Source organism: Myripristis murdjan, chromosome 20 (assembly GCF_902150065.1).
Source record: "Myripristis murdjan chromosome 20, fMyrMur1.1, whole genome shotgun sequence".
Classification (NCBI taxonomy): domain Eukaryota; kingdom Metazoa; phylum Chordata; class Actinopteri; order Holocentriformes; family Holocentridae; genus Myripristis; species Myripristis murdjan.
Genome location: NC_043999.1, coordinates 19,781,253 through 19,806,898, shown reverse-complemented (window position 1 = coordinate 19,806,898; position 25,646 = coordinate 19,781,253). Strand labels below are relative to the sequence as shown.

The 25,646-nt window shown below is 41.5% G+C and overlaps 1 protein-coding gene across 9 annotated transcripts in view; it reads left to right on the top strand.

Annotated features, from left to right (window-relative positions):
- LOC115378975 (microtubule-associated protein 4) overlaps nt 1-25,646 on the top strand; it is a 127,519-nt gene that overhangs the window by 25,246 nt on the left and 76,627 nt on the right. For 7 of the 9 annotated variants that reach the window (XM_030079591.1, XM_030079588.1, XM_030079593.1 and 4 more), the window contains exons 2-3: nt 5,530-5,718; nt 10,175-10,231. In XM_030079591.1, the coding sequence (XP_029935451.1) occupies nt 5,532-5,718; nt 10,175-10,231 (244 nt within the window). In that variant the 5' untranslated portion in view covers nt 5,530-5,531. The remainder of the gene's footprint in view (nt 1-5,529; nt 5,719-10,174; nt 10,232-25,646) is intronic. The other 2 variants (XM_030079592.1, XM_030079587.1) reach the window with 1 other exon arrangement.

Sequence of the window (25,646 nt, the reverse complement as noted above, 5' to 3'; positions counted from 1 at the left end):
TTGTAACATTAACTTGTCCACTTTTTCAAAATTCCTTAATACATATAATCATCTAATCCATGGGCAGTTATTAGTTTTTAAGAAACACTGAGAAGGAAAACCAATGTCAAGTTCTATTCTGTTCTCTAGTATAATAAACTTTAAATCAGATGTATGAAACTTTCACCATATATATCTTCCTTTTTCTTTTCTTTTTTTTTTTTTTTTTTTTTTTTTTGTTTAACCTTCTCCCAAATGGATCCCACCCACTGTCCAAGCATTACTGACTTCATACATCACCAGGCGCCAATAAGGTCAGTGTATCCACGTGACCGATCATAATTATAGGTCCTTTTAGGCGTAATGTAGGGATATTAAACTGCCCTGAAGTTGTTTTACCACCACATCGTCCTTGGACAGTGGACAGTTTCAGTCGGCCCGGGACACACTCTGGCCAGACCCTTAAAGTAACAGAGTTGTGTAGCTGAAGGCAGGCATTGACACTGAAATTGCATATTTTGAGTTCCTGCTGTCTGTATTGGTTAAAAACTGTCGCTCCCGACAGCAGAGCTTTTTGTCACAGCCTCCCAGCAGCATGAGGTTATCATTTTGGGTACGTCAGTGGCTGCTCTGTTCTAATGGGAGATGATCTCACTCAGGCTAAACCGATCACTTTTCTATTACTTTATTGGAACAGGTTGTGTCAAGGGAATGGCATCTGTCTTTTCACATATCCCTCTGACATAATTATAGTCTCCCGGAGCAGTTTTAGCTTCAGTGCCTTGCTCAGTGGCACAGTTGAGAGCTGTCTCTGATTTCAAACTTGCAGCTGGAACCTGCTCTCCTGTCGATGTTGGGAATCAAACTGGTGATCTTCTTTTCACTGGCCAGCAAAACTTCTTCCTGCTGCACTGGTTAGCTCATTACGATCAAGCTGCTAAATGTTTTCGTTTGGATTTCTGGGTTTGAGCAGCGAAACGATTAAGGATTAATGATTTACTCAGAGAAATAAGTCTTATCTTTAACCCTGTGTGACCCAGATTTGATTTCTTTTCCATGTTTAACCAAGGAATGTGACATCAGGTCATCTGGTTGTGCAGAGTTGTGGTGTTTTTTCTCTTTGGGAAACCAGGTCTTTGTAACTAAAGAACCAGAAACAACAGGTTGGCATAGTGAGGAGATAGACCACCTTTCAACAGGAGGTCCTGAGTGCACTTCCCCATGTCTGAAAGGATTTACTCAGCTGAAGTGCCCTTGAGCAAGACATTAAATCCCTTCCAGCACCTCTTCTATAACTGATGCTAACCTCTGACCTTCTTGGTGGGGAGCTTAGACATCATTATGTTAAGGAGCAAGGAGTTTGAATAAACGTGGCATGATTTTTGGGATTAGCTCTGTGTTACGTCATGCGTCACTCGGACAACTGACCGTTATAGGAACCATGCTGATGTCCTGCCAAGATGAAGCTTATGGAAACCCCCACACACACAAACCACTTAGATCTCTCTCTCTCTCTCTCTCTTTCACTCTCGCTCACAGACACTCACACAGTCGTGGCAGCACTGCACCTGCAAAATCTACACTTCCCCTCCTGTGGAGACACGCTGTATGACACACAATGGGCCTATAGACTCTGGACAAGAGGCTGTTGGTCCCCAAAAATTACCATAATAGACAGTTTTCTGTTGTGGAAGATTGCTGTGCAACATGCTGTCATGTGGAATATAACTTTATTGAGAAGTGTTTCTTCTTCCGGGTGGTGGGCCAGACAATTTAAGCCCCTACTTAAAAGTGGAGTGTCAGGGTACTAAAAGTCTTTATCTGCTTTTTCCTGATTATTCTGTGTGCATGTGAGGGTGCATGGTCTCTGCATAGATGTTTACATACAATAGTGGTGTGTGAAAGCAGATTAAAAAGAGGCTTAACCTTCATCACTGTTTTTGGCAGCCAGAGGACACACACACAACAACGCAAACACACAACAACAACACACACACACACACACACACACTCATACACACTCACACACAGGCGTGCACACACAAACTGCACATGCAAACTCTGACTAATCCAGGGAGATACACACACACACACACACACACACACACACACACACACACACACACACACACACACACACACACACACACACAATAGAACATTTGTTGGCCAGACAGCACAATAGAAACTGCCTTTTCCCTGGATTTCCTTCCTTTGTTGAACTGAGATTATTTCCGAGTGGCCACACCAAAGCTGTGTCCATGAGGTGAATACCGCGAGCTCTCATTGTACTACGGCGCCTCTTTTTGGTTAAAACCCTCGTACAGTTTAAGACTTTTACATGCCATAACCCAAACAGAGTCAAATCAGTCCCAGTCTAGGACACAGGCTGATGAAAAAGTACATCTGCTCTTGTGGTGATGTGGGGACCCACTAGAAATAGACCTACAAGTCATATTTTAGAAACCAGACAGAAACACAAGATAATGATCTCAAAGTGTTGTATTAAGTATTAAAATGGCGATGTCACGGGTTGACCTCTATTAATTTAAATCAGCGTGGTAGACAGGGTGGCATGGGTCACTCCACAGTTGGCATAAATGGCAGAGAACACACATACACACACAGATGATGTGGATTTAAATATGGAAACTGGGGCAGTGTTTCAGACCAGCTTGGCTTTGTGGTGGAGGCTTTAGGCAGTAGTCTTCATGTGCCACACCCAGGTCTCCTCTACTCAGGGGGCTCATTTACACTGCTGATACACTGGCAAACAGGCATGTAATGAGTACGCCTGCTTATAGTTTATTTATGTGCCTTCCCAACCAGCTGCCTCACTTTAACAGCAAATCATTATGTTCGCTGAGTTGACTCACTTGTTCTCCATACAGGTTTGGTTCATACATTTGCTTAAAAAACATTCTACCTTCACATTATTGAGGCTGTATGCCTGAAAACTGTTTATCAAGGTGGAGTTGTATGTGCACCCCTATTATAGGTTTGTGTGTACACCTGCTTAAGCATGTGAGCTGTGTGCTAAATGTTGCCTACCTAACTTCCTGTGTGATTTACTGCCTGGCTGATTGACTGACTTGCAGAAATCCTCACTGATTTACTCACTGTCTGTCCAGATGATTTCCTGACTATGACACAGATGAACTGACTGGATGACTGGATGATGAGTGCATATGGTTTTGGACGAGCTAAGCTACTATATTAGATTGTCCTGTAAACCCTCTGAGCATGGGAACACAACTGCACGTCCATGGTTTATCACAGATGTGGAATTACTTTAGATGACAGGCAGTGTGGCAGGCCTCATTTAATTTCAAGCTTTCAGAAGCTTAATTTGAAAAGTTGGGGACAAAGGTACCGACTGGTTTCCTCACAGTCAGTGAATGGAGAGTCCAGCAGATGGGGCTGTGGAGCTGTATTTGCTGTTTGACTGCCTCTGTTTGAGCAAGTTGATTGGGCCTAAAGAAGTAATACAAGATACTTTCTGTTTTAAGCTCAGTCTCAGCCAGATCACTGTTAGTCCACATCCAGTGTTTTAGTAACTTCAGTGAGAGCAGGTAAAGCCCATCAGGTATAAGGCTAGAGCTGTTTAGCTGATGTCACCTTTTCCCCTTGAGTGAGCTCTGTTCTTCAAACTGTACTCAGACTGGAAAAAAAGCCTATAATATATATAAAATCTCTATATAATAACATTTTATTTTTACATTTTCTTCTTTGAAAGTCAGTGCTCAAACATACAATCCAACCTTATATAAGAATCAAGACCCAAGTGCAGAGGTTTGTTGTCGTGCCAGTAATGAATAAGTTGGTGCTCTGCAACTTAAAAGGTCAAGATCCACTATTACACAGTGTTGTTGCTGCAGCAGGAGCAAGAAGCCTTCATGTCTGCATTCGAGTGTATATTAAGTTAACAGAGAGATGTGGTTACAACAACTGTTCCATTAGTAGATTGTCTCAGATTTGATCATGGGAACAGGTATTTGTTTCCTCAAGCAAGACCCTGAACACCTACTGTAGGTGCTCGCTCACTGAAAGCTGCTCTTTGTTAAGGCGTCAGCTAAATATATGAAATGTAAATGTATGTTCACTGGCAGCCAATACAAATTACAGAGGTGTACTCCTAACCCCGCACTTGGTTCAGTACTGGTCTAATCCAAACGAAAGTAGCGGTACTTAAGGTGATAAAAGAAAGGAGAGCAGAGGAAAGTAAGGAAATGAAGAGAAAGAAAGAGATAAGTACGAAAAGCAGCAAAAAGCAGAGTGCTTTGAATCGTTGGTAATGGAAGGAGATCTGGAAAGACGGAGATGAAACAGATAAACAGACAGAATGGCAGAGCAGAGAAAGGCCGGCTGCTGGCAGAGAAGATAATCTGGCATTATGGTTGGAAGATGACACAACATGACTCTGCAAATTCCCCTGGTGGCCATTGGTCAGTTGCCTTCCCAGCTCAGCTGATGGCTGCCTGTGTGTGTGCGTGCGTATTTGTGTGTGTATGTGTGTGTGTGTGTGTGTGTGTGTGTGTGTGTGTGTGTGTGCGTGTGTGCCCATGTTTGGGTACAGAGTGTGTCTCTATTGATCATTCATTTCTCTCAAGTGTTGTAAGCCTAGCTGAAACTGTGCCTCCTTGTGGTGTAAAGTGGCATTACATGTAATTTGTCAACATGAAGAATGATGTTATGTATGTACTGTATAGATCCTTGCAGCAAAATTCAGTTTTTTTACCCTCCTTCCTGGGAGATGAGAGGCCTGGGTTAGTCCTGGCGCTGGTGGGACTTCTTATGTCTCACTTTAGGTCTCTTCAGCAGGATTGATGCTTAACATTACAAGGCTTGACGTCCTCTGGCTGAAGGGTGGCCTCCTTACTCACCAAGCTGCTTCTGGCTGGTTTTATGAGTTTGTCACATCTGGACTCAAACATCTCAGATCAGTGTAAATTTGAGTTTTTTGTGGCCAGAAAAAGCAAATGAATTCAGTTGTTTTGTGTATCATGCTGATTAGTAGGTTTGAGACTGTTAAGGCAGTCTGGGCACAATACAGTGATGCAACAGGCTGTAATGTGTACAGCTTCTTATTTTATGCTGTCATTGCATAGGACTTGGATCGGATGTGATTTCAGCTTGTTGCTTCTTTTGCCTCTCATCTCCTCTCCATTTCCATCCCTCACCCCATTTCCTTCTGTCACCCCCAGTTTCATCCTCTGTTTCTCCTCTGCCAGTTCACTCCCACCTCTCTTCATGTTCCTCCCTCCACTTCACATTCTCTCTGTATATGATCCTGTACATCATATAAAATACTCCAGACACAACTAATTAGATTTTCACAAGAGGCTGACGCGTCTGATCACTGTAAAATGGGATTTTAGACAATTACATTGACTAGCCCAAGATGGATGCTGCGAACACCCATATGGCTCAGTGCGGGGTTAGGAGTACACCTCTGTAATTTGTATTGGCTGCCAGTGAACATACATTTACATTTCATATATAACCTGTTTATTTTTTTCCTTGTTTGTTTCTCTGTCTGTGTGTGTACAGCCATGGCGGAGTTAGACCTGAGTCTCAGCGACGCGCTGACAGACAGCGTTCCCCAGTCGGGCACAGAGGACCTGGTGGAGAGGGACTTTGTGGCTCAGCTGGAGGCCGAGACCTTTGACGACCAGGTTGGGGAGACTGTGGGCAAGATGGACTACATTCCCCTGCTGGACAATGATGACACCAGGCCAGGTGAGAATGATACAGTATGTCAGGGCAAAATTTGGATATGTCTATCTGCAGAATATGCAGTTTCAGAGACTCTTTGAAGTTGAAGTTGAAATGGGGGTGTGAGTGCTGGTTTTATACTATAGGCAAAAAAGTGGTCAGAGCTGCTTGCAGGGCTGGAATTTAATAACAAAGAGAGATAAGAGGTGAAAAACAGCAAAATGGCTGGGCCTAGCGACTTGATTAGGTTGCTCAGGCTTAGCACAGGTTAGTTTAAGATTATTATATTCTAAAAATCATCTAAAATCATTTAGTTCTGGGTTAAAGTAGGGACTTTAATGTCCATGCGTTTGCTTCTCGAACTTAAGGATCATAGGACAACAGAAGATGTATTTATTCTCAGAAGACAAGAACATTTATGACAGCTTAAGTTGGAAGAGACATAAAACATGAATGTTATAGTTGTCATTAACTGGGAGTCTCCCAGTGGCGCCAGGCTTATCCTTTTTTCCAATCACGTCCACTCATTTTCTATGCACATATGTACCAGTGACACTGGGACAGGTTAAAATGGGGTGGCAGATTAAGGGAAGTGTGGATAAGTCTTGGTAGGCAGGGGAAAAAAGTAGGAAGAGAAGCAAGGAAAGCAAAGGGGAAGAAAAATGGAGCAGGAGTCAAGTCTTGTCCAGACTCAGCCAAAGTAATGAGCTTCACCTTTTGGGCACCATAATGCCATCAACAACTTCCTGCCTGCCTTTCTTCCTTTTATTCTGACTCAGCTGTTGAAAAAGTGATAAAAGACAAGCATAGATAAGCTAAGATAAAGAACATGAATTTATAGGATTTTTAAAACTTAAATTACATGTTTAATGGGACCTTAAGCTTGTGCCTGTGCATGGGCCTTTGCTTGTGACTGTGGAATACTATTCACTCAAAGTGCTGTTAAAGTTAAATTAAGGCAAAAAAAAAAAAAAAAAAGGTGTTAAATACCATTCCTCTAAAACGCAGTTAAAAATCAAAATCATCCACTATGAAAAAACTATAAGTGACCTAATTATACCAAAACACACAAGTAATTTTTGGCTATATGTACTAAGAGCTTATTTAATTTTTAAAAAGCATTTCAAATGTTTTTCAAATGTGTTTTATGTATTGTTTGTATTTCACATTGCCTTTACCATATATATACAAATACAAAATGTTTTGAATTACCGTTACACCTTTTAAAAATGCCAACCCCCCAAAACACTAAAAGAGGAAACTGAAATGCAATAAAAACTAAGCTAAAACTGAGAAACTGTAATATATGTAAATATATGTACCAAAGCCACACTGAAAACTAAAACTTAACTGAATTGGCATAAAATTTGAAAACTATATAGCTAAAATGAAATGTTTTCATGTAATAACACTGAGGAAAAATGACTTTAATAAGGCTTATTACATGAGGGTCATTCAGTTCCAACCCTTGTTTTGATAGGTTTGGATCATGCATGTTCCAGTGAAATTAGCCTTGGGTTTAAAGAAACTCCATATGTTTCCCTGTGTAACCCGGGCAACTTCCAATATTTATCATGCTTTTCAGCAGCAGGTAATTGTAATCTGTCTTCTGCCATAGCTTTCTTAGAAAAACATCTTGTTTTCCATTGCACCTTAGCATCTGATTCTATCTCCGTAATGAATCCTGAATGCGATGAGAAGCTGGGTTATGTAACATCTGCAGCAGCTGCCTATAGCTGACTGATAGCATCAGGCACCGCTGGACACTGGCTGCCATTTTGGATCTGTCGGGGTGCCATTCAGCTGCAGGGACAGTAGTAGCCTGAAGACTAGAATAGTAGCGGTCACTGCTCTGAATTTCCCAGCTGGCTGGTAAAATTTGAGCAGGAAAAAGAAGCTTTCAGGCTCTGCCCATTCAGAGCAACTCCAATCAAAGTACCTTTGAGCAAGGTACTCCGGCCCCACCTGCTCCACCAGAGCTGCTCAGTGGCCAAGGCTTGGCTGCAGGGTGTAAGTGTATGTTAGTAACCCTCCTGATGGCACTGCCCTCCCAGGCCAGTCATGTACATAAGAATTTGTCCTTGGTCAAGTTGCCTGGGTTAAATCATGGATAAAAATAAAAAAATAAAAATAAAAATAGAAACTCTTGTGGTTGTTGGTCCATAAGCATGGATGTGAACTTTGGATGTCATTTTGAATTTGGAAATGTGTCATCAGCTGAGGCTCACATAGTAAGCACATGCCATATCCCATCACAGTGTACGGTGAGGATGTGTGTTTGTACCAAGTATACTCTCTTCTATTTCTGGGTGTTTATGGGACGCTTGCCTGTTAGCCCCATATTCACTGAAACATTTAAGATCATAGGGGTACAGTATGGACCACTTACTTATGTAAAAACTAGGGCTATAACCAACTTACAATTTTCAGAGTTGACTCCGAGTCAATGTTTCAAAAATGACAAATCGACCCCTCATCGACTGCGGAGGGCTATGACTGATGATTTAACTCATCGGCCTTCAGGGGCCAGCCCTAATAAAAATGACTACAATTTTTTTTTTATTTCCCTGACCTACTGACTGTGCTGGTGCATCATCATATGATGGATCAAGACTTCTCATTAGGATGTCTCCATTTATACAAATGATGTTTTTCACATAAACTTCCTCAGTCTAATTCTTTGGTGATCCTATAGTGAGATGCAATAGACTGACTACTATTTTGGATCTGCGATTCTGTCTGGTCGCTGAGGTTTCCCTGCCTGGTACAGGACACTGGTTGTCATTCCAAATCGATCAAAGAGTCATTCCTATCTGCTTGCAGGCAGTGGAGACTGTGTTTAATGGTGTGGTAAGCTCAGAGCTCTTCAACTTTCAATTAGCATAGTAATGAGGAAAAACTGCTCCTCTGTAGTTGAGTGGGTAGAACATGGCTCTAACACCACAAGGGTTAGGGGTTCAATTCCCACTGGGGGCAGACAGACTAAAAATAAACACATGCCTGCTACTGCAAGGCATTTTTGGTTCAAGGCATCCACCAAATGGCATATGTCATTTCAACTTACCTTCTTTATCATTTCTTCCAAGATTAGATATAAAAATATTTTTAATGATTGATGATGCAGAAATACCTCTTGACGCCTATAGACATAGAAAAGGAGATAGATTTCAAGATAAATGGACATGTAGCTTAGATTGACAGATACATGTATAGATTCACAAATAAAAATAAACAGCTGAGCGAATCAGTGAAGTGACAGTGAATTGCGGGGTGACTCAGCTCTCAGGCCTTTTTCCGTCACCCAGACGCGTTGGCCAGACAGTCAGACTGTGGGTGGGCAGTCTTCAGTGACAGCCGGCTGCAGGACGGGCCGTGGGTGGTGTTGCCAGTGATCAACTGTGGCACACTAAGTGCATCCGGACAAATGCAGACATGCTGACATGCCGAGCGGCAGGCAGTCGGCAAGTTATTGTCCCCTGTCAGCACATGCAGAACACAGAGGAAGCACTTTTGGATCTTTTTTATTTAATTTTTTTGTAGTCCCGTTGCACATTTATGTACAGCTGATGTGTTTGTCATAGTGCTTGACGTGTGTGTGTGTGTGTGCATGCGTGTACGTGTTTGTGTGTGTGCATGTGTGTGATGTGTGTGATGTGTGTCCTGCGTTCTTGGCGTTGATCGTTGTTGAGTCCCATGTTGCTGTTCATGTGTGTGGACATAAATGAGTCATACCTTGTGTGTGTTTACTTGTTTATGCACTTCTGTGTGTGTTTCTATGCGTGTACTAACTGGAGGAGGAGGTCTTGGTCTTGGTCTTGCAATAGTAAATGTGTGTATATTTGTCTATGTGTATGAATGCATTTGTGTGTGTACTTACAGCAGCAAAGTCTTGGTTCATGTGTGTGTGTGTGTGTGTGTGTCTGTGCTTGTATGCTGTTTGTGTGTTGTGTGCCTGTTTACTTCCTTGCATGTGTGTGGACTCTGCGTGTGTGTACCAGATAAATAAAGCTCAGTGATTCAGCAGCAGGATGATTGGAGTCATACCGTGTCGCGCCTCCTTTGGCATCCTGGGCCGACACCACCCAGTATCTGCTGCCCTGTCGTGTCTGCTGCCCTCTGTCTGCCCCAGACTGACCCATACTGGACTGTACTGGTATTAACTGGCACACTCGGGTGGGGGGGAGCGAGGGGGAAAACAGGGGGGAAAGCAAGGGAACAGACAGCAGACAACGCCGAGGGCATGTACACCCTGATGTGCTGCCCTTTAAACACACTGAAGCATCAGGTTTAGTGAATTCCATTTCATTTCAGCCAAACAGTAATAGGCACAGACTGTCATATTTCCGCTGTATAAATCGATACAATATGCAGTTTGATTTTCTGTCTCATCAAGCTGTTAGCAGTTGGAAGGGAAGTAATGTGTTTGCTTGCCTGTTGTGTGTGTATGTGTGTCTGTGTGTATGTGTTTGTATGTGCGCAGACACGGGTGCTGCATTGGAGAATGGAGAGAAGGAGGCTCAGGGGGCACAAAAGCCTGGTAAGAGATTCGCCACAATTTCCCTCTGCTTTCGGTCGGCTTGGTCATCCTCATCCACCAATCATGGCTTTCACTTTTATTTTACTACTTTTCTTTTGATCTCATTTACTTTCTTCTTGTTCCTCGCCTCAGTTCTGTTCAGTTCAGTGTGTTTCCCAGGAGGTTTCTTCTCTTAAATAATAGGTTTAATTTCCTCTGAACTCAGCAGATTGGGGATGTAAACTGAAAAGCTTGAGCCTAGGACATAATGATAAATATAGGAAGAGGTAGATGGGAAGGATTAAAAAATGTCTGGCTCCTTATTTGAATTTGCTGTCACACACACCGGTCACATCCTTGCTTTGCAAGGATCAGCAGTGGAAAAAGACTGCTCCATGACAAACTGTATGCTTTTCACCTCCCTTTCCTTTTGCTTAGCGAGGTCTGTACATTATGAATGACAGCTGATAGACTGATTTATGCTCAGCCCACATGTTTACACTCAAGGAGGCAGAAATTAGAAAGTCCTAAAATCACTGATTCACTGTCACTGTGAAGGTTTGAGTCTGAGCTGTTCTTTGCCATACCAACAAATGTTGCGTAGGACTCAGCTCAACATGAAAACAGCCAGTGCATCAGGGGCGACATCATTTTCAACCACTTGTCAGATGCAGAACGGTGTCTGTGCGTAATCATTTCATGAATATGAAAGCTCATTGACAACGGGAGATCGCTGCAAACATATTGACTCCAGATAGCTTCTTTTCTCACCGGATTTCCCCAGATTACATCTGCTGAAGAACTTTTAATAAATGGGATAACAACAAGCCCATTGAAACTCAATTACCAATGTGCCCTTTGTACTAAGTGGTCCTATTGTTGCCTATTCTGGGAATAGATTGGTATAATTTTATCTCAGTGTTATCATATTGGAGGTAATTAACTGTAGAATGGAGACACAGCTTTGTGGAGAGGATTATTAATTATGGCTAATGAACAAACCCTCTTCCCCTCTGGCTATCTGCCTGTACTGAAATAGTCTAAGAGAGACACTCCTTTTGGTGCGTGAGTGTGTGCTGATATGTATGCATTTCCATGTGGTTCCATTTTGGAAAATCCGTTCTGATTTTCTGTCTTTCTGTATTTCTAAGAATAGTCCAGCGTCTTCTCTCTGTTGTCTCAGCCTTAACACACTTCTTTCGTTTCTCGGTTTATACTTTTCATCTTGTCATCACATAGTCTTTCCATTTCAAAGCTGAGAGATGCTGTGCATGTCATGGCAGAGGGAGGATTTTGCATGGGGGAGAGGAATTAGTATGCAGAGTCTGTTCCACTGGCAACACACAATTCCCACAAGTGTGCATATCAACTCAGTACAGCATGTTGTACATAATCATGTATCACGGTTGGAGTCAATTCACCTTCACATCTCATCTCATCCACAAGAATAATTTCAGCATTACTGCAACCGCAAATACTACTGCTACTTATAATAATAACCAATTTATATCAAACCAAATGACACGGGAGCAAACGCGCAAGCACTTTAGTAACTGAACTAAAACTCAGTCATCTGAATAGAATAAAGGCAACATGATTGAAGTGTTTCACATTTTGAAGTGTAATACAGCCCACATCCTGTTGAAAGTGAATTGACTTTAGCTGAAAAATATGCATGCACAGCCTTGGCACGCTTGTTTTGTGGTCTGTGATAATGGCACACTCTGGCCATTAAACATGCTGACATTACCTTGGCATTGCTAAGAAGATGGCAGCAGGGCCTGAAATCAACACTCGCTGTGAGCTGAATGCTGTTATATCAAGTCTGTGTCTGGTATGTCTGTCCGTGTTGCACAAAAATATTAGGAATGCCTCCCCCATCCATGAAATAGACAGTGAGTCTTTGTGAAAGCTTATTGATTACATGATTTAATTCAGTTCTGTCTTGAAGGGAAGGGGACAGGATGACGTTATATTTTTAAGATTTAAAGCAGATTATAACTGAGTGTTAGGTAGGTGGTCCTGAAATGTAATAGCTTTAATCACTTTGGAAGGAAACCAAGCTCTGTTTTGTTAGTCTTTTAAAAAACATGCTGGCTGCGAACAAATATCACTGGCAATGAGAGAAAATGTGACTCTGTTAAGCCTCTTTCACACATAGTTCCCAGTAAATTATTGGGATAACCTTTCAGGCACAGCGAGTGAGTTTCAAAAGTCAGATATGCAGCTACATTCAGGAATAGTTCTGTGTTCCACCTTTTCACACATGCCATGGCAGTGCCAGAATAGATGGGGCAAAGAACTTAAGATTTGACTCTTCTGCCTCATTACGCAACACTCACATAGAATTGCTGTTATTTTCTCGTACGCTACAGCATCTCTGACTGTTCCAGACAGCTGCCAATCAATTTCATCCTCTGTATGGACTGAGAAGAGCTCCCTTATTTCTGAATATGTCCAGTTTCCAGCCATTCTTGAAAAAAGAAGAACTTGTTTTGCAGTTATCAAATCAGTCGCAAAGCAAGGCAACCATAAATAAACTTGCGGATTCAGATACATTATCAACAGAGTATTGTGATGGGATCACTCACTCCATGTGAAAAAGCAGCTTTTGTCAGACAGACCTAACCCTTCAAGTTTCCTTCCTTGCATTGCTACTGCTTTCATTCACAACACAGCCTTACCAGCTTTTTCTCTGAAATGTTGAGGTGGTCATTGGCGGCACAGATCTCCCTGAACATCGATCCCTGCTCCCATTCACACATGACTCTGTGGAGGTGAAGTGTTCCTGAACATTTTAGGGAAAGACTGTATCTATGAAAGGGGCTTTAGAAGAGCTCTTGTTACAGACAGAAGTCTCCTGTTTAGGCGTCATTCCAACTCTGACCAATCATCCCCAAACTGGCAGGTTAATGTTGTCGCTCAGACGCCTTGCACTGTGGGAAGGATATCACCACCCAACCAGCAGACTGCCATCTATGTGGCCCGCTGAGATGAGCTGAAGCAACAGCGCGGATGGTTGTTGGGTGACAGTGGGCGGAGTGTATGCAAATCAGTCGTCTGTGTTGGCATGCTCACTGCATGGCCGTCTGGCTGTTTGACTGCTCGCATGGCATGGTTAGCCTCTGTAACCATGGTTACAGAACACTCTGGGTATGAGTGTGTTTATCTGTGAAAGAGAGAGAGAAATATATTAGTGGATAAACGGGGATGCATCAGTAGAGAAATTGAAGTGTGTGGTTCTATGTTGCAGGAGGAAATTGATGTTTTTTCCCTAAGAATGCGGCAAATTCACCATTAATTTATTTCATGTTTTAAATTGCTCCAACAATTTGTTTGGGCCAAACACAGTAGATTAGCCCAGTCAGGTCTGGGGACATTCAGTGGTTTTTTTAAGTGCTTTCAGGTGGTTCTCAACAAAATGATGAATGGTTTAATTTCACTATAATTTAATTCACCAGAAGTCATTACTGTACAAAAGAATGTATGAGTGATCGTTTTAACATTATGTTTTAATCACACCACTTTGAAACAGTTTAATACCTAACACAAACCCATAGTAAGTTTTCATATCGATGTCCACGGATCAAAATCACATCAAATCGGGGTCTTTGTCTTAATGAAAGTCAATTCTGGGGTCCAGAACGTGAAAACGTTTGAAATCCCCTGGGCGAGCCTACAGTAACCTGACAGTAAGGTATTAGTTCCTGCAAGAATACTATAGTTTTCAAAGTGTGGTGCAACTTCCTGTTATCTTTGAGACTGCGTACTTACACTCAATAAACTGTCCTGCTGCGAGGACATCCTCCTCGCTTCAGTTGTGGTAATCTCTCAATATTTGAACCTTTAATTCTCATGTTGTGCATCTTTTTTCACCAGTTATTTTATAGTATAGTAGTAATGAGTAAGGAGCAACGGAAGAGTGCAGTATTATATGTATTATGTATAATGGAGCACACCCACGATAGCTCAGTGTGCAATGGGTCTGCTTTAGTCAACGGAGCATCTGGCCTTGTCTAGGTGCATCGAATCCATTCATCATTGTTATTCCAGCAGACCCCGGGGAGAGGACGCAGGCGGTATAAGTAGTAACTGGGTCACAGAATTGAGAACGTAAGCTGAATACTGACAGAACAAATGCAGATGTGTGTGTGTGCGTGCATGTGCGTGCGTGCGCATTTGTGGAGATGCTGCATGATGGCTTTATCGCATGGCACAACTGCATAGCAAAGTAAAGAACACAGTCACAGAACACCTCTTCAAATATTTGACCTGTCCAAGGCGCGCTTGTTTGGTCCTGCCAGGCTCTTAAAAGGCCTCAACACCAGACATGATCCCATCAAGATGAGACAGAACAAGCGCTTCTCATGTCGGTCAAGTGTTTGAAAGTTTTCTGGTAGTTTTTTTGCCCATACTTGACAGTTGTTAGATGTATTGTAGTGGGTTTTGTAAGAGCTTCACTAACCTGCTCTCTTTCTTTTCTTCCCTTATCCCTTCTTCCCAATAAACAACAATCTCTATCCATGCTGTGCTCTTTGATCTTTTTTCCTCCATCTCTCTTTTACTTTACTTATGTTTATACTCATTTTATTTCCCATCCTCTTTTACTTGTCCTCTTCTTTCCACCTTTTTACCTTTCCTCTTCCCTCCATTATTTCTCTTCTCCTCCCTTCCCAATCCCCATGCTTCAGAGGACTAGAACCCGCCTCCATCGCCATGCCGACTGTCAATCAGCTGTGCTTCCGCTTCTCTGCACCACTTCCCTCTCACTTGGCTCCACACACACACACACACACACACACACACACACAAATCTATGAACACACCCCTCCCTCCTCTACCTCCTGAAGGAGAGAGTGTACAGTTGAGGAGGAGAGATCATACAACTTTTCACCCATGACAGAACATACACACTGTTAATATTACACACACATACACACACATACACACAAAGCCATGCTGTGGCGCCCTGACTTTGGGGTTTTAGCACACGCTGTTCCTCCAAGTAAGCACTGTGATTCATTCAGCTGGATAAACCGCATTTCTCTGGCACGCAACGGTTAGACGTAGCAGCTCCACACACTGTATTTGAATATAGGCATATCTTTTCATTCAGTTTAGTCATGGTTGAAATTCAGTTCATGTTCTGTATTCCCTTCTCCTTCCAAAAATTGTAATATTTCAACATTGTCAAACAAAATGCTTATCTGTGTCTATGTCTATCTGATCTTATATAATCAGAATTTTTTTTTTTTTTTAATTTATTTATTTATTTATTTTTAGCATGACAGAAGCGATTTTCTTGGTAAACCAATCCAATATATTAATAGGAATTATCAGAATAATCTATACAAGTCAGCACAGGTTTATATAACATTGACAAGTATGCTTTAACAGACTGAATTAAAATAAAAACTTACACACCTCCAGATGTTACTTTTTAGCTCTCTCCCCAACTCTTTTTTTCACTACTGAAGCAGACAGGACAGCGTTCATGAGTTCATGCCCTCAGACACACGCTCATGCATGCACACACACACACACACACACACACACACACACACACACACACACACACACACATACACACACACACACACACAAACCGAGACAGACACAGACATCATAAAACCGCCAGCTCTTGTCCCCCTGTCATTGCCAGCCCTGTCTGAATCCTTTCAAACTGAGTTGCCAACGCTGCAAGCCTGATCCTTCAACACCCGACACCCAGGACACACACACGCACGCGCACACACACACACACACACACACACACACACACACATACACACTTCTGATCAGGACTGTGTTTATCTGTCCAAACCCAACTAGCTTTTTTAATGAAATGCTTTTTAACACTTCAAATCTTTGTGAAGTTGCTCCCTCTCCCCCAAAACTCTGGATTTATCTGGACTCTTTCTGATCTGCACCATTCCCTGGTCTAACACCAATCAAACTGATAGAAAATCAAATATATGCTCTACTGTAGAAAGCCATATGCTCAGTGGACAATCATTGGTTTAAAAAATGTCAAATTGATGTCCCACAGTTTTTGTTTGTTGCCTTTTGTTCCCTTTCACTAATATGTAGTTACCTCTGCTCCACAGATGTTTTTCTGTGCTGATTGATTTTTATATGTTTACTTACTTAACAGTGCTGTGTGTTTGTTAATATATTATAATTTATGTTACTTATAAATCCACTGAATCTGTGACACTTGTATGTTAACATGTATATTTCCAGTGGGCCTCATTCACAGAATGTGAATTTGTTCTCTGATAAACACAAAATATACATGTGCTTGGTAGCAATACACATTTGTTGCATAAATAGATCTATTTAGTTATTCTAGATAGTTATTCTTGCAAAACAATAAAGTAAATCTTTACAGGCTTTTTAGTCTTTCGCTGTTATTCCACTGTTTACACTTTCTCTCATTTTCTCTTGCTCCTAACAATGACCCATCTGTGTCAAAAAGACCCAACAAAGTTTTCTTCTCGGTTCTTTTTGCTATGGTTTCTCCACCTTTCCTTTAGTGATTTGTGTTTGCCCACGATCCTTACGTCTTCATGTCTTTTGTGCGCCCAACCTTTGCTGATCAGCATCAAGAGGCACGTACATTCAGTTTATAAACAGTTAGTCCCAAGGGAGGGCATGCACAGATTTGACGGGCTGCACTTGTTCCACATAGTTGTTTTTTGTTGTTTTGTTTTGTTTTGGTAAGCATTGTCTCAAAAACAACTTAAGAAGACTGTGATTGAGGCCCACTGGATTATTTTGACTTACAGTGCTAACATGCAGTTTCAGCTAAAAGACAAACATTTTTTTTTTTTTTTTTTTTTTTTTTTTTGCTTGACAAGTTATTGACCAAACCAAATAACAGACAAAATTTCAAGGTATAACTTAAGCATTTGTGTGCACGTCATGTTTTCACCAACACAGCCTCTGACTCTTAACGTTTTGTGGCACACATCTGATCTTCTCATGGCTGTAAAAACAGACAGAAAATAATTAGGATGTTGTGACTCTTAGTTGATCTCCAAAAAGAAATTCTCTTTTCTCTTGTCCCCCTCCAGTGAGGTCTGAGGTCAGGGTCCGTTACAGTATGGTGTTCCTTGAGCTGGTAGAGATGCAGTGTCTTGCTTAAGGGCACTTCAGCAGGGTGGATGCTTGCTGACATGGGGACTGGAAACTGTGTCATCTGTTTGAAGGATGGTCTCTGTACTGACTACACTTCCTTCTGCCAAACAAATACCAGTAGATACCATGGGCAATGTAATGTTTTTCCTGCTCACAACAAGATCAAATATGTGCCACAAAGGGCTAAAAATCAGTCTCTGCTTCTTGTGAATTCATTTGTAAAATTTGTCTGTTTGTTCGAGATATCAGTCCAAATAGTATTTTTCATAGATTGTCCTTTTTATAGACTTGCCTCTCAGTGTGTTTGTGCACCTGCACCTTGTGCTAATAAACTCATATAACACACACTTAACTGGCTTTGGGGATCTTATTCTCTTTCTAATGAACCTGAACTAAAGCTCTTGTTTAATCTGTAACTGCTGCATTTTCCTCTTTTGTTTCTTTCCAGTTTCTTTGCCTCACAGCCTCTTATATTACGCGCACTGTCATTTCATCTTTCAGATGCTCTTACATCTTTTCACAGTGGCTTCTAAGAGAATGAGACGCTTAGTCATTCTGTCTGTAACCTTTGGAGGCGGTGGGTTTTTAGTACAGTGTAAAGCTTAGAGATTAGCGTGTTCTGCCGGGAAATGATTTTTTATTGCAGACAGAAGGCTTCTAAAAGGAATGCATTTCTTTGGTTACAAATTTTTTATTATCCTTTCCCTTTTTGGAAAGAAAGCAGAAAGAAACCAGTAATCATTTTGGCTTCTCGCTACAGCTTAAAAGCACATCGAATTGAAAAGGTGAAAATAAAGGTCCCACTGCTTTCTCTGAAGATGGTTGCTCACTGTATGTATTTTCTATCTTTGTACCCAGAATTGCAGACAAATGTTGCGTTCTTCCATTAAAGCAGATACATTTAAATGGAGCACCAAGTAAATGGCGATAGCAGCAACAAAGAAACTCACACATACATTTGCTAGAATTTCCATTATTCTGGATTACATGAACCCTGCCTAAACACATACCTCGAAACTGTAACATGAAAATCCCTCTCAACACTATAAGTCCTTGTGGACCAAGTTCTATCTCAGCAGAGTTACTTTAGGAAAAATTGTTTTTCCTCCTGTACCATCTATACTGTATCCTCTAGGGATCAACCTGACCTGTCCGATCTCCTCTCTGTCATTGTATGTGTGTCTGTTTGTAGTGAGTCTCTATATGGGGCAGGCTGCCCTACTTAGACTCAGCGAGTTGTAGTCGCGGAGGTGGAGAGTGAGAATGAGAGAGAAATGTAGTGAATAACTCCTCCCTCTCAGCATATGTCCTTTTCTAGGAGATACAGAGAGACATTCAAGGGATCGTCCTGTCCTTTTCTTAGTGTACACCACACACACACACACACACACACACACACACACATACACACACACACACATACACACCTGTCCCTACTCCCCTAGAGCCTAACTCTGCCAGCTGTACCTCTGTATTACCCTGACAGGGAGGGAAGCAGTTGTGGGGAAACAAGTGTTAAAAGATGCAGCACCCAAGAGAGACCAAGGTAGAGACTTGTGTACATGATGCAGAAGTAAATCTCCAAACTAGTACATGCTGTGTTTCTGCCCACGTAGAGACAAACCAACCAAAGACCTTGAACATTATGGTTTATACATTATAAATCTATACGCACAGTACATTGCGTGCTCAGGGAAGGAAAAGGAGAGAGATATTGAACACCATACAGTCTGAATGTGGTCATGATTACATAAGAAAGGTCTTTTTTTGGGGGGGGGGTTGTTTTTTTCTCCCACTGGCAGGCCTCAAGGATGGCCATATCTGTCTGTCTATCCCTTCAACACTTTACTCCATCGTAATATATTTCATAATCTTCTTCGCAGATTGCTGTAAATTTGGATGATCATAATCCCCAGAGGATGAACCCTGTCAATTTTGGTGACCTCATTTCCTTTAGTGCCACTCGTAAGCCAAAATGTCAAATTTGCATCGGAGATATCACTAATCAGCAGATTGTCATGATTGGGGAATGCAATCATGCTCCACAAAAGAAGATTCCTCTTGATTTAGGTGACCTTGTGACCCTTTCTTTTGCTCCACCCTCATGCCTCAAGGTCAAATTTGATATCTCAAAATCTATTGGCTGGATTGTCACAGAATTGGGAAAGCACTTTCAAGCTCCCTGGGGTATGAACCCTGTCGATTTTGGTGACCTCATGACCTTTCCTCTAGCTCCACCCCGACGCCAAACCCCAGTCTCCTACTTCTTGCCTTCTCCAAACATGACAAAGCTAGCGGTATACTGAGAGATATTTATCTGTTCGGTCATGTTTTAGGATCGTCAGATGTTATGTGCAATGGACAGGATCCTGCCTAAACTGTCTTTTACTTACAACAGACTTGGGACCAGCCAAACTATTGAACTATACCATGAACATATCGGAAACACAGTCACTATTGGAAAATTGACTAACATATCCCAATCTTTGCAATGATTTTATTGTGTGACATCACATTTATTTTATATGAAACACTGTAACTCTTTGTTGTAGTTCAGCACATCACAATCTTTGTACTGTATTATTTGATGAAGTCATACTGTCATCCTGATTTACTTGAAGAAGTGATTTGGTAGAAATGGTGCTTAAATCTCTTCTAAATATTCATGATGGGACCTTAATCCCTGCGCTGGGGGAAAAAAAAAAAAGCATAATTCCTTCTTCACTGCTGTCTTCTCTCTGTAAGCAGAAAGCTTTCATCTGTACTCATGTTTCTGCCACATAGAGGTGTGTGTCTCTGCATATGCGTGTCTTTGACCATGCATGTGCATGCCGTCTATTGTATTCTCATGGACATAGGTGTGCATGTGTGGTGTGTTTGTGTCAGTGTTCCTGTGTGTCTGTTTAGGTTTGGTGGTTTAGATGTGCATTTCTTCCTCATCATTGTTACGTACCTTTGTGTATACATGTGGGAGGTTTTGTCAGCAGGTAATGTATCTATGTTTGAGCATGTGAGGTGCTGATCCGCCTCCCTTTGACAACTTTTTAAATCCTAAATTGGAGCTTTAGCTCTCAAAAGTCAGTGGTTTGTCGTTGAGCTCCTAGAGTGAATTGCCACAGAGAGGAAACATATCAAATAGGGGGCAACTACTGACTCTGCATCCTAATTCTCTTCCCTGCACTTTGAAATATGCACTTGCTATCTTCACATGTTGATTTGACAAGAAGTGACTGTTCCAATCCATGCAAGTGGGAACTAAACACAGGCTCCCTGCTTGGCTCAGTAGTAAAACTGTGACAGCTGAAAATGCAAATTGAAGGGAACAAAATATTGAGGATAGTCAAAAATCCTTCACTGTTACTCCATGCCTTAATCTCACCAACAAAAGCTAATAAACACTGACGTGAAGAAGGTCAGGAGAAAGTTAGAGGAGGATTAACATAGCCACAGAGGGTTTGCCTCAGTCTTATTTTGGTCTCTCCAGACAGACAAACACAGGGTTGTTTTCAGGCTAGGAAAAGGAGGTGTGGAAGATAGAATGACATAATGGCTTTGGATACAAACAAAGGAAAGGAGGATAGAGGGAGAAGAAAGGTGGCACAAGAAGCTGTGTGTGTGGATGTGTGTGTGAGATATAAGGACACCTGCAGGACCTATCAGCCACCCGCTTCACACATAAACATACACACAAACCACACACACTGAAGCAGTGTTGTCACATCCCATGCACCTTGCTTCTCTACTGCCTGTCAATGCACATAATCCTCTCACACACTGCGTTAGTCGCTAACTGCATTAGCTTCTTGACTTCACACCCTCCGGCAGCCTTGTCTCCCTTTCTGTCCCACACAGCAGTCTGACCTACTCTGCTATAATTAAAGGACAAATGTGTAATCCAGGTGTAAAAACCTTACCAATGAAAAAATAAACAGACATACAATTTGAGGCATCATTTATTCTAAAACCCAATTGACTCAAAAATAGAATCTCTTTATTTTTCTTAGTCGCAGTTGATCACAGGGAGTTAGTCATGATAAAATTTGAAGATGCATCAACAGTGACCTATTTACTCACACACTGGCACATGAAGATACAAGGATGTGCAGAATGTATAGTGCCAGACTGTCTACAACATGCATGTGGATGGATAAACATGTGGGATTAATGAAGGTCTTTAAAACTGAAGAGATATCCCGTTTAAAAGCACTCTAAAGTTGTAAGTGTTTGGACTGTAAAAACATGTGAAATTGTCTTCTCTTTCTTTCACTGTCATGTCTAAATGTAAAACACCCACTTGTCAGTTGAAAGTCCACTGAAATTTGTACAGCCACCAGTCACATGAGTTTGTCTGATACTTCTGTCTCAGTCCTCTTCCAAACAAGTGAAGCAAAGTGACATGTTAAAAGTTACAGAAATAGCATACTTTGACCATCATAATTCTCCATATTATGCAGCATTTCAAGGTGTTTTGTTGCTCTGTCAGTCCAAAATCCTCACATTTACCTCATTATGTAACAGTAGAAGAACAGATAACTCTTTCTTCAGTAGTTTGGCAACCTAACAACTTGCCATCCAAGAACCATGATATGTTTTTTTTACAAGGACAGTGAGCTGTATACTCTTTTTTTGTCCATAGAAGTATTGTTTATTTGGTTTAGGATTATCCACAATAGCTAGTGTCTTTGCTACAATTACCACGATTGTCACTATTACCTAATTTCTCCTCAGGGATTAATAAAGTATTCTGACTCTGAATCTGATATGAAGTCTAGCAATCAAAAAATACAAATACAACAGTGAAAATGAGTGAGTGTATAAAGTGGATAGAGGAGGTTGTGGACCGTGCATGCTAGCACTGTGTTCTCTGCTCGAGTGATTGGGTGAGTGAATTCTTAGGAAAGTGTCAAGGGATGCCAGATTACATGTAAACCCTCCAAGCTGTTGCTATAATAAAGAGTAGCATTATTTGATCTTCATGGTTGTGAATATATAAAAGTAACATTAAATAACATTAAATAACATTAAAAAATAACATTTTTTTTTTTGTTGAGCAGCTTGTTATACTGAGAGCTGCAGTTTAGGTCTTTTGGCTCTTCATTGCATTATGTTTTAGTTGCAGTACATCTCTCTTCCTCTCTCCTTAGAATGTCTAAAATATTCTGGGAAGGATATCAAACAGGACTGCAGAACATGTAATACTATTTCAAGACTCAAGTCTACAAGAAGCAAATTCCTCCTCATATAAAAAACCTTTTAGTAGCATTATCTGTAGAGTGTTTTCACGATATCACAGCACAGGTAAGAGACAGTTTATAGTTTTTTCAAAGTGATTCATGAGCACATGATTCATGTATTCGTCCAGCTGCATCAAGCAGGACATTCTGTAAACGTCTATCATCACAAGTAAATATCTCCTTTGTCCTCTCAGTGAACCTGTATTGTTTGTCTGTGGTTCTGTGGTGCCCATGACCCAGCCATGTTGAGAGTGTGTATCCCAGCTCGAGGAGCTGAGTCTGAGACAGAGGAGCAGACAGAGGCAGGGGTCAGCTGGAGGACAGCTGCAGGAGTTGGTGCAGCCTATCCTACTAGCTCATCCCAGATTAGACAGTTTTGGTGAACCAAACCTCAGGGTGCCATGCAGAATCTGGGATAGAAGCAGATTGAAAAACAGCCTGTTTTGGTATTAGGCTTATATGATGACAAGCTGTTATTGTAATGAAGTGACAGCCTAGGGTTGACAGTTTTGCTGTGGCAAATTTGTGTAGATATGAGGAAAAAAATTGAAAAAAAAATGTAGAATTTAAAAAAAGCAAAGAAGCACAACTCAGAATTTGAAGTGGGGATAAATTATAAAGATAGAATTGTCAGCTGGAGTTGATGGGCTATTGCCCTGAATCCCCTAGTTTTCTTCACATAGTGAGATGCTAGCGGATGTGCACATGATATAAATTATGCCCTGGCTTCATAAAGGTCCAAATTAGGGCATGGCCTGATCTCCAGAGGACCCCTGCTTGACTGAAGAGGTAATATAATGTATATCCTCACAGGCCAAGAAGGTTCAAGGAGAAGTGTATTCATTTATCATTTGGCTCCCAGGCTGAAAAAGTCCAAGGACAGAGTAGCAACATTTAATAAGCTTTTACATCACACCAGAGGTTACCCTAACATATTCTGGGATCTCCTGCTGGTCAAGGTCTGTTTTTGCTGGTGAACCACTAATGTGTCCTTTTGGTGAGCCTTTTGCCCTCTGGTCCTGTTGAGGCCCTGACCCAGCCGGTGTGGATCATCTGTCCCAGCTAGCAGAGCTGAGACTGGGGCAGAGAAGCAGACAGTGGCAGTGGACAGCTGGAGGACAGAGGTCCAACCCAGCCTCATCTCACTGTACATCCTTGTTTTGAACATGTTAGTGATGCAGAGTTAGTTTAGCACATGAAGGATATACACATCAATACACATTGTAGTGTGTGTAGTACTTCTCATATGCATGTTGATGTGATTCAGTCAGTTTTGTCTTGATTAAGTGAGGATGTGGATGCCTCTTCTGTCCATTACAAATGCCTTCAGTACCTCTAATGTGCTGCTATATTCAATATGATGAAAAATGACACCATTGCAATAAATGTCTCTCAATCTTTCTTTCTCCCTGCTGCACACACATGCACACACGCACTCCCACACACATGCACAATCACTCAGGCAGACTCTGTCACTCAGTCCACAGACAGGCTTCCAGCTGGACTAGCCTGAAGATAGGCGCCCTTCTGCTGAACTATGACAAGATAAATATAGTACATTGTCACATAGACACATACACAGTGGATCTCTAAAACCACAGCAGCAGCAATAATAATAATAATCTGGGTCAGACAGCACAGTACAGTGTGCTGAAATAGAGAGGGATGGAAAAGTGATGGAAATCCAGGCAAAGGCTCTGATTCCTCAATTTAGGCCCTCAAAATATACCTGTAGTATCTCTTCGTTTTTTCTTTCCTTGTGTGTGTCTGCGTCTGCGTCTGTGTCTCTGTCTCTGTCTCTGTCTCTGTCTGTGTGTATTTCCCTGACCAGCCCATTGTTTTGGCTGGGGCCAAGACAGTGGGCTAAGACTCAGCGTGGCACAGCATCCCTCTCACTGGTAGCTAGTCGACTGAACAGTGGCAGATCACAGTAGCTCATTTTGTTTTCATTTTGTAGTTGTATGTAAAGGGGCTGAGTTCGCTTTTGGCTCAACATTTACCCTTATTTTTGTTGCAGAATAAAAGTTTTGCTTTTCACACAACAGAGACTTAGTACTTAATATCTATATGAATTGCACATAACAAATGTAATTAGATATGATATAATATGTAAGTATAATAACCTCTACAGAATCAGCAGACAGACAGTGGAGCTGCATGATTTTAGTTGGACCCATACTGTAACTTGCATGCGTGATTACCACATACAAACACATGAACAAGACTGAACAATGATGTATATGCAAGCACATCACAGAAACTGTCACAAGTTGTCACACACTGTCACATGCACACACATGACCTGGGTGTTTATCTCTGATGTATATTTAATCTGTCAAAGTCAGTGGTGTTAGTGAAGGCCTATTCAGTGTATCAGCACGTGCACAGGCTTTCTGCAACTTCATTCTGACTCATGTTTGTTGATATGCCACTCTCATGTCTAGAGCATAGTGCAAAGATGAGGCAGGTGACCAGGACACCCTGCTTGTATGTGTATCACACATTTGTATCACCAGTGTTAATAGGGCTAAGGCCAGTGTAAATTGTCTTTAAACAATTCAGCAAATAGAAACTGCCACAAACAGGAAGACAAATTAACTTTTGTCCCTTCCTTCTATATCCATCAAGCCACGTCATTTCAATTTCAGTTTAATTTTGTCATCTACAAAGTACATAAATCTCAAACAACAGGAGGAGGTACTTTGTGCCAGATTTGTGCCACGAGCTACTTTCCATTTACAGTCCCTGGACAGGTAAACAGTCAAAGCTGCACAGGTGATTGGCAAAATGGAGCATGCTTCAGTTGGTCAGATGTCTGAGCCACAACATGTGTTTTGAAGGCAGCTAGCAGAGCAATGGCACCGGTGTTTTTATATGCTTGTCTGCTCATTTCCAGTGAGGGGATTACTTTATGATATGATGATGATTTATGTGTTTGTTTGACACTGTAGGCTATACTGTCGATGGATCACACAACTTTCCTCAATGGTTTGGATTTTTTTGTGTTTAATGTAAAACACAAAAATGACCTTTCTGTGTGCCTTTAAAAGCTAGTCGTCACA